This window comes from Colias eurytheme, chromosome 9 (genome assembly GCF_061535395.1).
Source record: "Colias eurytheme isolate Ceu_HAF_F1 chromosome 9, ilColEury1 Martin Lab GWU primary, whole genome shotgun sequence".
In the NCBI taxonomy this organism is placed as follows: domain Eukaryota; kingdom Metazoa; phylum Arthropoda; class Insecta; order Lepidoptera; family Pieridae; genus Colias; species Colias eurytheme.
The window spans coordinates 10,321,988-10,336,811 of NC_142988.1; the positions used below are offsets into that span (position 1 = coordinate 10,321,988).

Sequence of the window (14,824 nt, forward strand, 5' to 3'; positions counted from 1 at the left end):
TTGCTATTGGGTATTTATCTACCAATATTAGAAAGGCGAAAGGATACTTACTATGTTTAATAGTTGTATTACAATAACAGAATAATTGTGATAAATGAAATAATTATATCATGTAGGTATACTAGATATCTTTATAAATCTAGAAAGCAATGGTTAAATATTAAATTATATGAAGAGAAATATATTTTGCAATGAACATTGCCCGTAACGCCATCTAGTCTCAGAACAAATAAACATTGCGAGCAATGAGGATGAAAAGCAAACCACTTGGCGCTATAGGGTCGTAAACACTGCTTCAAAAAGGTCATTTAACATTAATTCATGATATTAATAATCTTCTTATATATAAAAATGAATCGCAAAATGTGTTGGTAAGCGCATAACTCGAGAACGGCTGAACCGATTTCGATAATTCTTTTTTTATTATATTCCTTGAAGTACGCGGATGGTTTTTATGTAGAGAAAACGTAAATATGTACCACGGGCGAAGCCGGGGCGGACCGCTAGTCTTCTTATATATAAAAATGAATAGCAAAATGTGTTGGTAAGCGCATAACTCGAGAACGGCTGAACCGATTTCGATAATTCTTTTTTTATTATATTCCTTGAAGTACGAGGATGGTTTTTATGTAGAGAAAACGTAAATATGTACCACGGGCGAAGCCGGGGCGGACCGCTAGTTTCTAATAATATTTTAATTCTCATGTAATAAAATTATGTGTGTTTGTTGGTTTTTCTATAAAGAAGCAACCCTAAAATGTACCTGTTCACTCTCCTCTTGAAGACCTCCAAATTGTACTCGTCGGGGAACACGGGGTCTGTTATTTAACAATTCTTCTAATTATTGATTACTAATGAACAACTTAACATTCCAGGGCACCAGAGATCCTGATGGGCGCGAACCACTACACGGCGGCGGTCGACGTGTGGTCCGTGGGTTGTATATTCGGCGAGCTGCTCGGCAGGCGTATTCTCTTCCAGGCACAGAGTCCTGTGCAGCAGGTAATTTATTAATGTATTTTTTTTATTAATATACCTATTTTAGTTGTACCTTATGGAGATTAAATTATTGCTAAATTATTAATATTTTATTATTATATTAGAGATTGTAATAGGCCGCCTTTCGTACATATGTGACTGTGTATAATTATTGTAATTAAATTATTGTCTAAGTTTGTTGGTCCTGGTATGTTTGTACAATAAAGCATAAATAAATAAATGATAAAATATAATGACCATTATATACATATTACTAGATATCCGCCCGCGGCTTCGCCCGCATTTTCAAAGGAAAACCCGCATAGTTCCCGTTCCCGTGGGATTTCCGGGATAAAACCTATCCTATGTGTTAATCCAAGTTACCCTCTATATGTGTGCTAAATTTCATTGTAATCGGTTCAGTAGTTTTTACGTGAAAGAGTAACAAACATCCATACATCCATACATCCATACATCCATACAAACTTTCGCCTTTATAATAGTATTAAGATAATGAAGCTTACAGGCTTTTATTATGTTCATGCTAACTGAGCTGGCAAACGTTCTGCTTACACAAGCTGTGTAAGCAGAACGTTATTTAGGGGATTAAAAAAAACACAAAAAACCGCATAAATAGATAAAAATTAATCAAGTCGGTTCGGAGGTGTTTGGTTACAAACAATGTGACAAGAGAATTTTAGAATATTCTCACCGTTTCTTCCTTGTGACGTCACAAAATATAATTTATATTCAAATTGTATTTACTTCCTGTAGAGGAAAATCGCGTGGGTTGTCTTTTTATTATAATAGCGATTGAAATTGACGGCAGAACCGAGATGCCACGAACAGAAATGTTATTAATATTATACGTACTTATTTGTCTCGTATTTTTCTTGAGTTATTTATTTATTACCAACATCTTAAGGAAGTTGAATAAATATGAATATAATATTACATTAAGCAACGGCATTATGTATGCATTTGTTTATCCGAGAAAATAAATAATCGTTAAGTAGAGTAGGGTAAACAAATTCTTTATATCCTATCAATGGGAAAAATTTGGTTGGAAATGTTCATTTTTAATGTCGTTCAAGCGATTATGTACCTACTTCGATCAAAATTGACGATATGGGACTTCATTATTGAGAATCACTTTTCTTCTAAGTACTGTTTTTTTTTTTATAATTTTGTTTTCACAAACACGGAAATATATTCACGAAAATCTCATAAATAGTCAAAAAAGAATGGTCTAATTTTCACATAATTTGGTGATGTGCATGAGTTTTGACGGTTGATACAAATGATTATTTTATTTTGTCACAGGACGTATTGCGTAGAAAGTTCTCATCACTTGAGGTGATACCGTACACATGCGTATATGCGTGCATGCTTGCGTATAAATAAATAGTTGAATGCCTGTACCTCGTTATTTTTTAATAACAAAACAAAAAAAGACGTGTGGCACTCACGAGACTGCCGCGGTAAAGCTATTGCATAGCATAAAAAGTATCACTGCTTTGCCGGTCGGAGTGGGGGGTGTTAGGTTATTTCGTTACGGAATTTTTTACATTCAGTCGCCGCGCTCAAGGCCCGCGATAGAAGCTATGCAATAGCTTAAAAACTCTATTCTACAAAATAAAATCTAATAAAATAAAACGCTTGATGACGGACAAGAACAAAGAACTATATTTTAAAAACCGAACATATCAAAACCTAACATACATCTTGCTACATGTCGCTACTAAAAAGTTCGTATATATATGAGTGATATTGTCGATATAAAATAACACCCCTACTTATCGCAATATTCACTAAACAATCATATACAAAATTATTCTATACAAACTATGCCAAGAAGCAACATAAATTTATAATGTTTTGCTGAACATAAACTTTTAGTAAGAATATCAGCTGGCATATCAGCTGTTGGCAAATACAGCACCTTAACAATTTTATCTCTTACTAGATCACAACAAAAATGATATTTAATATCGATATGCTTTGTACGTTTATGAAATGCTGGATTTGCACACAGCTTCTGCGCACCTTGGTTATCATTAAATATGCAAATAGTGTACATCTTATTGGTTATTTCATATTGTAATTCCTTAAGATATAATGCTTCTCTACATGCTTCAGATAGACCAATATACTCTGATTCAGTGCTAGAGAGGGCTACACATTTCTGTTTTCTACACTCCCATGATATTACACCATCAGATAACAAAAAACACATTCCAGTATATGATCTCCTATCTTCAGAGTTAGAAGCCCAATCAGCATCTACATAGCCTGTTATTTCTGAATTACCTTCTTTACAATATTTTATTCCATAACATTTAGTTCGTTTTAAATACCTTAATACTCTTTTTGCATATTCCCAATGCTCTTTTGTGTGACAATTATTAAACTGACTTAAAAAACTTATAGAGTAACTAATATCTGGCCTAGTTAAGACTGACAAGTACATCAAACTACCAATTAGTTGTTGATAGGGCACATGACTATTTGCCCCTACTGGACCTTTATTTACATTTAATTTGACCTCCATCGGAGTATCAACAGTCTTACAATCACTTAAATTAAATCTGCTTAAAAGTTGATCAATATAAGCTTCCTGACTCAAAGTTACATATCCTTTATCTTTATTGAAGGTTACATTCATTCCAAGACATAATTTAGCTTCACCTAAGTCCTTAATGCTGAAATTATTAGATAAAATCTGTTTCAAGTTATTAGTTTCAATTATATCATTGGAAAATATAAAGAAATCGTCGACATAGACTGTCACAATGGTCTTACAATTATTAATATTCTTTGTATACATACATGGTTCTATTTTTGACCTTTTGTAACCATTACTGATCAAACAATTATCAACCTTTTTATTCCAAGCTCTAGAGGCTTGCTTAAGTCCATAAATGGCCTTTTTAAGTTTCAATACTTTATGATCTGAACTACTACTATTATAACAATCTGGCATTTTCATGTAAATGGTTTCCTCTAAATCACCATTCAAGAAAGCAGTCTTGACATCTAAATGGTGAACATCCATACCTAACTTTACAGACAATGCAAATAATAGTCGAAGGGTTGTATGTCTCACTACAGGCGAAAATGTTTCTGTGTAATCTACACCATATTTTTGGGTGAAGCCCTTTGCGACCAAACGAGCACGATAACGCACATTGTTTTCACTATCGTACTTTTTTCGTAACACCCACTTGCACTGCACTATAGTACCATCTTTTGGTACATCTACGAGTTCCCATGCACTATGATTCTCGAATGACTGTAGCTCATCCTGTACTGCCGCTAACCAATGTTCTTTCTCTGGACCTTCCAAAGCTTCCTGCAAGGATATCTCATCCATGAACATGTTGTCATCTTTTATACAAGCACTTGCAAAACCATATCTGTCTGGCTGCTGCCTACGCCGGGGACCAGATATTATGTTGACATTGTTTAATATAATGGAGTCTTCACTGTCTGTTGTACCAGTCTCAGAGCTATCTAATGTGTCTTCTTCACAAGGTACATATAGTTCACTGCTGTCATCTGTGTTCGAGCTCTCTGATTGTTCAAGTGAATCTTCCTGAGGTGTCAAGTCTTTTTCCTCCACTGGAACCATATTCACTTCATCTGAACAATTTTCCTGTACCTTCAGATCACTCTCTGTCTCCATCTTCTCCAACACTATAACATCTCGACTGGTAGTAATGGCATTAGTCTTCGGGTTGTAAATTCTGTACCCTTTGACCTCATTGGAATAGCCGACAAGGATACATTTATCAGACTTTCTGTCCCACTTTAATCTCTTTTGTTTCGGCACATGTACCATGACTGTACTACCGAAAACACGAAGATGACTTACATCAGGCTTTCTGCCTGTCCATATCTCAAAAGGAGTTTTATAATTTAATGATGCGGTCACAGTCCTGTTCTGTAAGTACACTGCTGTGTGTGCCGCCTCTGCCCAAAACCTTTTCTCGAGACCTGCATCAAACAGTAGACACTTGGCTTTCTCAACGACAGTCCGATTATATCGTTCCGAGAGACCATTCTGCTCGGGAGTGTATGGGTTCGTTTTGTGATGTACGATCCCATGCGACTTCAAAAAATTGTCAAACTTACTGTTGCAGAATTCTGTCCCGTTGTCACTTCTCAAGATCTTTATGCTGCAATTAAGTTGATTCTCAACCTCTGCTTTATACTGTTGAAAACATGTTAATGCCTCATCTTTACTTTTCAAAAAATAAATGTATGTCATACGACTAAAATCGTCTATGAACAGCATAAAGTATCTAGAACCACCTAGAGATAGGTTTTCCATTGGTCCGCAGAGATCAGTATGCACAATATGTAGCAACTCAGTACTTCTGTTACCTTCTTTGGGAAAAGGTAAGCGGCTCTGCTTCCCCTCACAGCATGCAACACATGATGACTTTGATATATCAGTCTTACTATCAAGTGTCAATCCCTGTACAGCATCTTGCATCTTGTTCAAATACTGGCTGTTGACATGACCTAGACGTCGATGCCAAACTTCACTGGACACCATCACTGCAGCCGATGAACAACACTCAGGCATGTTTAGTTTATACACACCATTCAACAGACTCGCTGTAGCCACTAATACTCCTGCTTGGTTGAAAATCTGACATCCATTATTGTTGAATGAAACTTTGTTTCCTTTTGATATAAGTTGACTAACAGACAACAGATTTGTAGTCAACTTCGGCACGCAAAATACATCTTCCACTGTAATATCGTATTCACAGGCATGCGTCTTTGTCGTAATCTGCACATCTCCAGTACATACTACTGGTATTTTATCTTTATTTGCCACGACAATTTCTTTGATCATAACATCTCGCGACACATTTGACAACCATTCTTCGTTCGCGGTAAGATGAACACTCGCCCCGGAGTCAATATACCAGTCACTTTTACAAAATTCACCATTCAGGAACACGGCGCTAAACGCGTTACTTCTTGTGCGTTCATTTTTATTTGTATTCGACGCATTTTTGTCCGAAAATGTACACTGATTGCGATAATGTCCTGTTTGTTTACATTTGTAGCATCTAATGACTTTTGGTTTTGACTTTGACAAGTTTGACATCTGTTCAGTGTTACCAACATTCCGTTTCATCTTATAACTCGCAAATGCTCCACTGGAATTGGAAGCGCTACTGTCTTTGCCATTTCCACTTTCTTCCATGTCCAATAATTTTGTTTTAATGGCGTCTGATGTCAATGGTATGCCGCAATGTTCAATCGCCATTATCATAGGGGAATATTTTTCTGTTAATCCCGCTAACAAAAGCGATGCGACCCACTCATCATTGATATTAAAGCCCGTACCGCTTAATTTTTGGCTTGTTTCAATGATTTGTGTCACGTACGAAGTCATTGAAGCACTATTTTCGAGTCGTATTGAAATCAAACTCCTCAGCAAACTGATTCTTCTCGTGAATCCTGAGTCATCAAATAGGTTCTTCAATTTCTTCCACAGCTCATGTGTCGTTTGTACACTTTTTATATGCACATAAAGCGATGAATCTATTGTCATGATCAGCTTAGCTCTGGTTTTCGCGTCACCTGCTGCTCCTATTTCTGCTGGTACAGTCTCCGACTTGATGCAATCAGACAATCCCTCCAGCACCAGAAAATTCTCAGCCGCAAAAGCCCATTCGCTGTAGTTTTCACGTCCTTTCAATTTAGGCACACTAACAAGATAATTCGTCGTCATTTTCAACTAAAAAATCTGGGCCCATAACCTCTAATAAAATAAAACGCTTGATGACGGACAAGAACAAAGAACTATATTTTAAAAACCGAACATATCAAAACCTAACATACATCTTGCTACATGTCGCTACTAAAAAGTTCGTATATATATGAGTGATATTGTCGATATAAAATAACATAAAATAACCGTTTCCAGCTGGAGCTGATCACCGAACTCCTCGGTACGCCATCGCTGGAAGACATGCGGTACGCGTGCGCGGGCGCGCGGGCGCACATGCTGCGGCGCGCGCCCCGCCCGCCCGCGCTCGCCGCGCTCTACACGCTCTCCGTGCAGGCGACGCACGAGGCGGTGCACTTGCTCGCTCAGGTGTGTGCTTGTTTGTGTAAATATGGTAAAAAGTTAAATTACCCAATATCCTACTAACTGAAAATATATTCAACCCTCACAAAACTTACTTACACACACTTGACGCTCTAAATACGATGCGTCATCCATCAAACGCAATACAAATCTTACGTTGTCTAGACTTAAATTAATTAATGATATAAAAATATTTCTCTGCAGAAATTGCTTTCCGAACCGGTAGTGAATTACTATTTATTGTATTTTGACGGACTAAAACGAAGTCAAGTTGAATAAATAAATGTGTGAGTTTGAGTTTGACATCTCCATATAACACTTCAGATGCTAGTCTTCGACCCGGCCAAGCGAATCTCCGTGGTAGACGCACTCGCACACCCATACTTGGAAGAAGGGCGGCTCCGCTACCACTCGTGCATGTGCAAGTGCTGCTACAGCGCGCCGCCCGCCGCGCGCCACTACTCGCCGGACCTGGAGCCGGTCGCGCCGCACGCGTTCCACGACGGCTGGGAGAGGAAGCTCACGTCGGTGCACCAAGTCAAGGGTGAGTGCTATGTGCTGTACACGTACGTTAAGCCTTGTATCCACTTGAGATGCTCGGGCCGCGCGTGCTCAGGCGTCTCCACTTGAGCGGCTCGGCCAAATGAGCCGCTCATTCGCCTGAGCATGCTCAAGTAGATTCAAGGCTTTATGTGACGTGAACTTTGTAGGGAGTTGGGCAGGAATTGTTCAGACTGATTCGAAAAGGGGTGACGTTGTAGGGGGGGTTAACACAGACTGATTGGAGATTGTTACATTTCTATAACATATTATGTTCATTTATGATGTTATTCCATTTTTATTACGAATTTATTTGTGTGTTTGTCTGTTAATTTTTTTGTACTTTTTGGGTTTTTATTTCATTGCTTTTCAGTTAATCTTGACATTACTTTATCCCGGAAATTATAACAAAAATATTTAATCGCAATTATTTTAATTTCATTTTTATGCAAAAATGGACAAATTAACAATTTTTTCGAATATATTTTATCATATTACGTACTGTACTGATATTATAATATCTACCCAACTAACCTAACCGCTAACGACCTACCCCCACTATCTCCGCAGAGGAGATCCACAAATTCATAGCGGAGCAGCTGCAGACGTCGCGCGTGCCGCTGTGCATCAACCCGCAGTCGGCCGCGTTCAAGAGCTTCGCAAGGTAAGGCGACGCAACCAACCACCGCAAACAACCAACCAACCAACCAACCAGACACTAGGTGATTTCTTTGCGATACCTAACCGCTTGGTGCCTGGCGGCGTGCTGATTGGCTCTTTTTTGTAGAAATTTTTTGAGGGTAGTCAAAAATTTTTGTAATTTTTTTTTGGGTTGAAACGTTTATTTTATATTACTAGTATTTCTTTTTGTAGATTTTTTTTATTGTTTTGGTTTTGGGGGCCAATCGTCACAGTCAATAGGCACCAATCACTGAGCTATTAGCGACCACCCGCACCCACTACATACGGCCACGCAATTTCTCAACGTGTCGACAACATTGGGTTAAATATTCTGTATTAGTACATAGATGCGTAAACACTTACGATTTTGGCTATATTCAAGTATTAATTTTATTTCTAGTAGTCTTGCTAAGTTCAAAGTGTTGTCAACACGTTACGTTTTATATGAGATTAGATCATCACAACTAAGTGTGGCACCAAGCAATCTGTGTCCGAACCGAGATCAGGTTAGGTACCCATAGTATAGTATGAAGGTGGTCGCAGAAGTTAGTCCCGCAATCCCGTCCCATTCCCGCCTATGTAGTTAAGTTTCGTAGGTATTTTTTTTCCTTTTTTTTACCAGCCTCACGGCACTACAGTCCGACCTGTGCATGGATTTTTTTTTCTATTTCCTTTCGCTTCCGAGCGTCAGCCACCGCAGTTACGTCAACCCTCTTGAAATGGTGGTGCTAACGCTGCCGAGTTTAATAATTGGTTTTTCTGTGTTTGCGGCAGCCCTAGAGCGAGTACGAAAGCAAAAGTTTGTTCCCCTTTCAAGACAGCGGCAAAAATACTTCTGCTCTCGCCTGTGATATTTCTGTGCGCTGCGTAATGGCGTAGTGCCCAAGTACAGTAAGCGTCACCGCACGTTATATTGTGTTGTCCGTATATACGCGGGCGTTTATCGAAGAGGCAACCCTGAACTTAAAAAAACAAAAACTGTGTTAACACAAATTAAGTCTTATTGGTGTCATGTTAAGAGCTAAAATCGTTTAACAAGTCCATGGTTTTAGTGTTGCCTTTACGAGAAAACGTCAATCGTAATTTCAAAAGGGTTGATCGTTGGATAGTTTATCTTTCCCATTCCGAATGATATGCATGCGTTTTCTTTCGATAATCTGATGATTTTTTTTAGCATTTTGGCGATCTTTTTAAACTTTTTAGTGAAATGTTTTATAATATAATATATTTCACATTTATTTTAGTAATAAATATCCCCTTTTACTTTACTATCCGTTTATTAAAAATTGATTTACAAGCGATCGCTAAAATGCATTTATCAGTTGAGCAACCAGAAGAAATAAAGGTTTTGAATGCAGTTACTATGCGGTCACGTTGGGAGTTTTAATTGACCTGTTTCCGAAATATTTTTATAAAATGATACAAAATTAACTAAAATAGAAAATAATGTAAATAGAATAAAATGTGATAATCTTTTTTTCACTTAAAATTTATTGAAAAAATTAGTAAAAAAAATAATAATTTCGGAAGCAGGTCTGTGATCATGGTTCAGAAAAATGTTTGTCCCGAAAAGTATTTAGTGCATGAGTAGGCAGTGAGCAAAGTGCCAAGCACTCGGTTGTGGTGATTTTGTCTTTTTCTATAAGTAGTAGACTTTCAGTAGATTTGATTTGCAATGCAATTTTACAGTTCTGATATTTTGACAACAAAAAAACATTAAATTAAATTAAAAATTTCAAAACAATGCATGGTCGAAAATTTTTGTGAAGTGTGTTGGGATCATTATTTATAAAAATATAATTTAAAATGAAACAAAAAATACTCACGAAATATAAAATAAAATTGTCACAAAAATAAAAATTGTTTTGCAAAGTAAAGTTTGATTCCAACACAAGTCCAGTGGCCTGGGTGTGGGTAAAGCACGACACAGACTTGCGACTAATCCATGCGACTCGCGACTTGCAGCTCGACAGTCGCGCACCCGTCGGAGCTGCCGCCGTCGCCGCACCAGTGGGAATGACGCGAGTCTAAGCGCGGCTTCGACAAGCGCGCCCTATATTAAATATACTCGCTAAGACTCTGTTCAAGGGCTTTGGGCGCTATCTCCCTCGCTAACGACGAAAAAAACGCAAACGCCGAACGGGAATTTTTGTTTCGAACGCGCAAGCAATTTTGATCTCAATGTGTTTGTGAGCGAACGCTGTTTCGCGTCTGTCTCTTTGTTTGTACGGATGGTAGGATGACGGTGATCAACACTACGATAAAATGAAAAATTATAAAAAAATGACAAGAGCGCTTTACATGTTTCATTAACTTCAAAGCTATAGTGACGAGGGTCACACTTATTTTTATTGATGTAACTAACGTTTCGTATATATTTTGGTAGTGAAATGAAGTATTCTATGTATAAGATTGTATGATAATTGTAATTTTAAATTTCGGTTTTGTCAATAATGAATAATAATAATAGATGTAAAATTCACCAATGTACAATTGATAACACCAATCGATGTTTACATTTCACTTAGTTTATATATAACGGATTATATGTGTACTGTGAGATATATTGAAGTGTTTATAGATATAATTCTGATAATGATCTGATCTTAGGAAAAAGTCGATAAAATACACCACATTCATGACATGCTAATTTTTCGCATTTACGACGCAACCGTGTTCTAAATATACAAGTTAAAGACTACGAACGAGATTCCTTCTCATTTGCGATAGAGAAAATAAATAAAAAAACTTATATATTTACCAAATATTTTATATTTTCACTTATATTATATATAATAGCGTTGGGTGTATGTTTGTAGATTAGTATAGATTGGTATTGTAGAGAGCAGTCAATGGGTAAGGTAATGAAAGGTTATGATAAGTTCCTTTGAAATGCGGTCACAATATTGGCCTGTATTATTCAAATGGATGTTTCAATGTGGTGTACAACGAATGGATCAGGACAAAGATAGTCTAGAGCGGACGGTATAGAACTTGCATACCTCGTATTTAAAGGGCCATGCTTGTTAGGGATAGTTACATCATTTTATTCGCTATTCCATCAGATAGTTGTGTATGTGAGGGTAGATTTTCGGTGTGTGCCTGAACGTTATGTGGATTGCAAGCAATAAACGTTGCAATATATTATTAAATGTCTTAGCGGTAAATTTAGTTTTATGGAAAAAAAATATAATGATTTTGTGTTCGTTAAGGCCGCGTTCAGATGGTGACGCGCTTATGTCGAAGCTACTAATGAATCTCGACGTGTCGGCCGTCTGTACTCGGCCTGTTTTGTGTTTCCCTAAACACCATTGTATGTAACATCGACTGACATTTTTATGTAGTTAGGTTAGATAGATATATAGAAGTAAATTGACATATTTCAGTAATTACAATTTTGATTATTAATATCGCTGGATGGAGGAAAAGCAGCATTTTTATTGTGAGCGTCAGAAATTATTGTGTAAAATATTTTATATATCACAATTTAATACTTAAATGCAAAGATATTTGTTGATTATTTTTTTAAAGTTGAGTAGATTCAACTATTAAGGCTGTATAAAAATAAAAATTAGTTCATATTAAAAAGTGATCGATACGTCTACATAATATGGTGTAGATATGAAAAATAAATATACTGCTTTTGGTCTATACTACGGTAATATACATGTGGTAGTGTGTAACGTTTATTTCAAGCATTTATTATTAGTGATGTAATAATTCTGATGTGTGATAGTGTGCGTGTAATTTGTCTTTATTGGCCATTGATATAATCTTAATATGTATACGTTTCAAAATTGATGTTCTCCTTATTTTGTGTAGTTATGTATCACGCCGCTAACATGTAATACATAGATTTGTGCGAGTGTCAACGGACGTAGCCTTAATCTAGTTCAAAACTATATTACTGATTAAAAAATAATTAAAAAAATGTGTAAATAAATTGTGTAGTATTAATTAGTTTGGTATGGGATGTAAACCGATATAGAAATCCAATAGGTTGGCGGGTTTTCTGTACGAATACGCAATAATTTTAAAGATGCTTCAATGTATATTTTTGCGTGTTGGTACCGATAACCGCCTAGATGGTACAAAATAGTGTCTGCCCAAAATACTATTATCACACGTGTTGACAGAAACTTGTAAACAGAAAAGAACATTCTAGAAATATTCCTGTAAATTTAAAGTAAACAAAAGATGGTACGCAAAATGCGTGCACGTGCGTCATAATAGTGTATTGGACATCGGACCCCACCTTGCCTTATACAGATAACTGTTACTGTGATCAAAAATACAGCCTCCATGCTGCCGCGTATGACCTGTATATAGATTGTACGTAGTCGCTTCCGAATAGTATACAAAAAGCGGTCGAAGCTTCGAGAAACGCCTGGAAACTTCGACCGCTCTCCCAGTCGAGGACTTTTACCCGAAATAGTTTTAGATAATCGATTACTGATGTACATATAAGTGAATTCGATTCGTATTTCAACACGCTTTTAATTCTACATATTATTACTAATGTGTAATTGTAAATAATTCGTTTCCAGACTGTTAGAGATCTCGTTTGTTGTTTTAAGTACACGTTTCTTTCCATTTAGCACACAAGTGATCTTTAGTTTAGGTAATGAGCTGATTTTGTGTGTAATTGCTACTGGAGGGTAGTTCACGAACATGTGACTCCACCTAGCGGCGGTTACATTAAAACTCGGCACGAATTGACGTATTAGTTTGTATGTTGGTCAGTCATTTATTTTTTTCTTGTAGCCGTAAGTTTTATCACTTGAATGCTTACAGAGGCAAGCGAGGCACGATTCATGTAAATATTAGACGGTAAAAAGATAAGACTTTAGTTTTTATGTTAATAACAAACTGCCTCTGCTCTTAGTCGCATATTTTTACTTTAATTTCTATTACTTAAGATTCTTCTTATAATTATAAAATGATAAAAAAAAATATCCCCGCTCAGCTGAATGTTTGAGACATGAAATAAGACTCTAAAACAGATTGAAAGCAGTCGATATTATGTGTCTCAAAAATACAGTTGTGTGGACGTTAGTAAGATTTTTTTCGTATTTTAAGACGTTTTATTTTTCACTTACCAGTCGTGTTGTAAATATATTCGTGCACTGATAGACGTGTTTAAGTTGATCCAATTTTAGAATTATTCAAAATGGCTGTATACTAATTGTACGTAATGCCCTTAAGTATAAGGGCCGTTTCACACAGGAGCATAAGTAGCGTCATCTGGCGTCGATTTTGATTCTGTAAATGCATTCTGTGTATCGGCCCTTTCCGCAAACGACAGTAGTTCCATGATAAAGTAGGAAAATACTTAATTTCTAAATGCTCAAAATATACTCAAATTTCGAGGAGCTTTTATAAACCTGTCGTGTAACAAACAAAATAATGTACATTATAAAACGTTTGAAATTTGAGTGTATTTCGAGAATTTGTTTATGGAACCATCCAATGTCGCTTTGCGGAAGTTAGACAAATAGTCGGAGTTGCTTTTATTTGCGATAGGGACCTATCGATTTCCTATATTCGATTAGTTACGTCACACTTTTAGGATTGTGATTTAGTTGGAAGGTGACAGGACGATTGTAAATATATTTGTATTACTGTCGAGTTAGTTGCATTTTACCATTGTTGCGAACTGCCAAAACTATTGTAATAATTTTTTAGCGTCTTGTACCGGACACACGGATAATAGCAATGTCTCACTTGTACTCAGTCGACTATTTCGTGTACTAGCCAATATGTGTCGCTCAGTACAAACCTAGTTAGAAAATATCATTTCATTTCGTCGCTCAATGTGAATACAGCTTTAGTGTGTCAAACAAGTATAGACCGTAATACAGTAACAATAAGGTACATTTTTCTAACTAGATTTGTAATGCAGAGTATAAATGTATTAGATTGTGAAGCTACTTAGGTACCGGGAGTAAGAGCATTAAAACGTGACGTGCTTAATATCAACTCTAATAAATGTAATTGTAGTGTTAATTGAGTGTAAATGATGTGTAAATGAGACTTCCGGGAAGGTAAGAGATGAGCAGTGAGAGTTGGTAGTTATCTGTGTAGCGGTAGTGTAGCGGGCGTAGCTCCACCATTGGACCCGTTCTAACAATAAAACTATTGCATAATTATATTTTGTTTTATTTATTGCCTTCCTATTTTAGATGTTGATTACAGGGTGGGGTACAGGCAAACTTTTTTTTATGTTAAAGTTTAAAGTTGACGTAAAACTGCTGAACACTTTTGGGATTACATAACAGAAATATACATTTAGTCTTCGAATTACAAAATTATACGAATATACAAAACTACATTATGAGGGACTTGATACAGATAAGAATAGAAAATATAGATTCTAATAACGGGTCACTGGCGTGAAAGGATGCGGGTTCGAGTCCCGCCTCGTGATCGATTTTTTTTATTCTTTATAAATTTATAGTATCTAATATTTTATGGCAAAGTATTTTTAGCAAAAAAAGTCATCTGGTATAC

At 36.5% G+C, this 14,824-nt stretch overlaps 1 protein-coding gene across 3 annotated transcripts in view; it reads left to right on the forward strand.

Moving 5' to 3' along the window:
- Nucleotides 1-14,463, forward strand: part of nmo (serine/threonine-protein kinase nemo) — a 132,156-nt gene extending 117,693 nt beyond the window's left edge. Inside the window, exons 6-10 of one of the 3 annotated variants that reach the window (XR_016457071.1) lie at nucleotides 876-1,002; nucleotides 6,929-7,099; nucleotides 7,418-7,637; nucleotides 8,204-8,355; nucleotides 10,280-14,463. Coding sequence is in view for 2 of the 3 variants with exons in the window: in XM_090105513.1 (XP_089961639.1) it covers nucleotides 876-1,002; nucleotides 6,929-7,099; nucleotides 7,418-7,637; nucleotides 8,204-8,297; nucleotides 9,089-9,185 (709 nt within the window). In the remaining variant the exon portion in view is untranslated. The other 2 variants (XM_090105511.1, XM_090105513.1) reach the window with 2 other exon arrangements.
- Nucleotides 14,464-14,824: the final 361 nt, after the last annotated feature.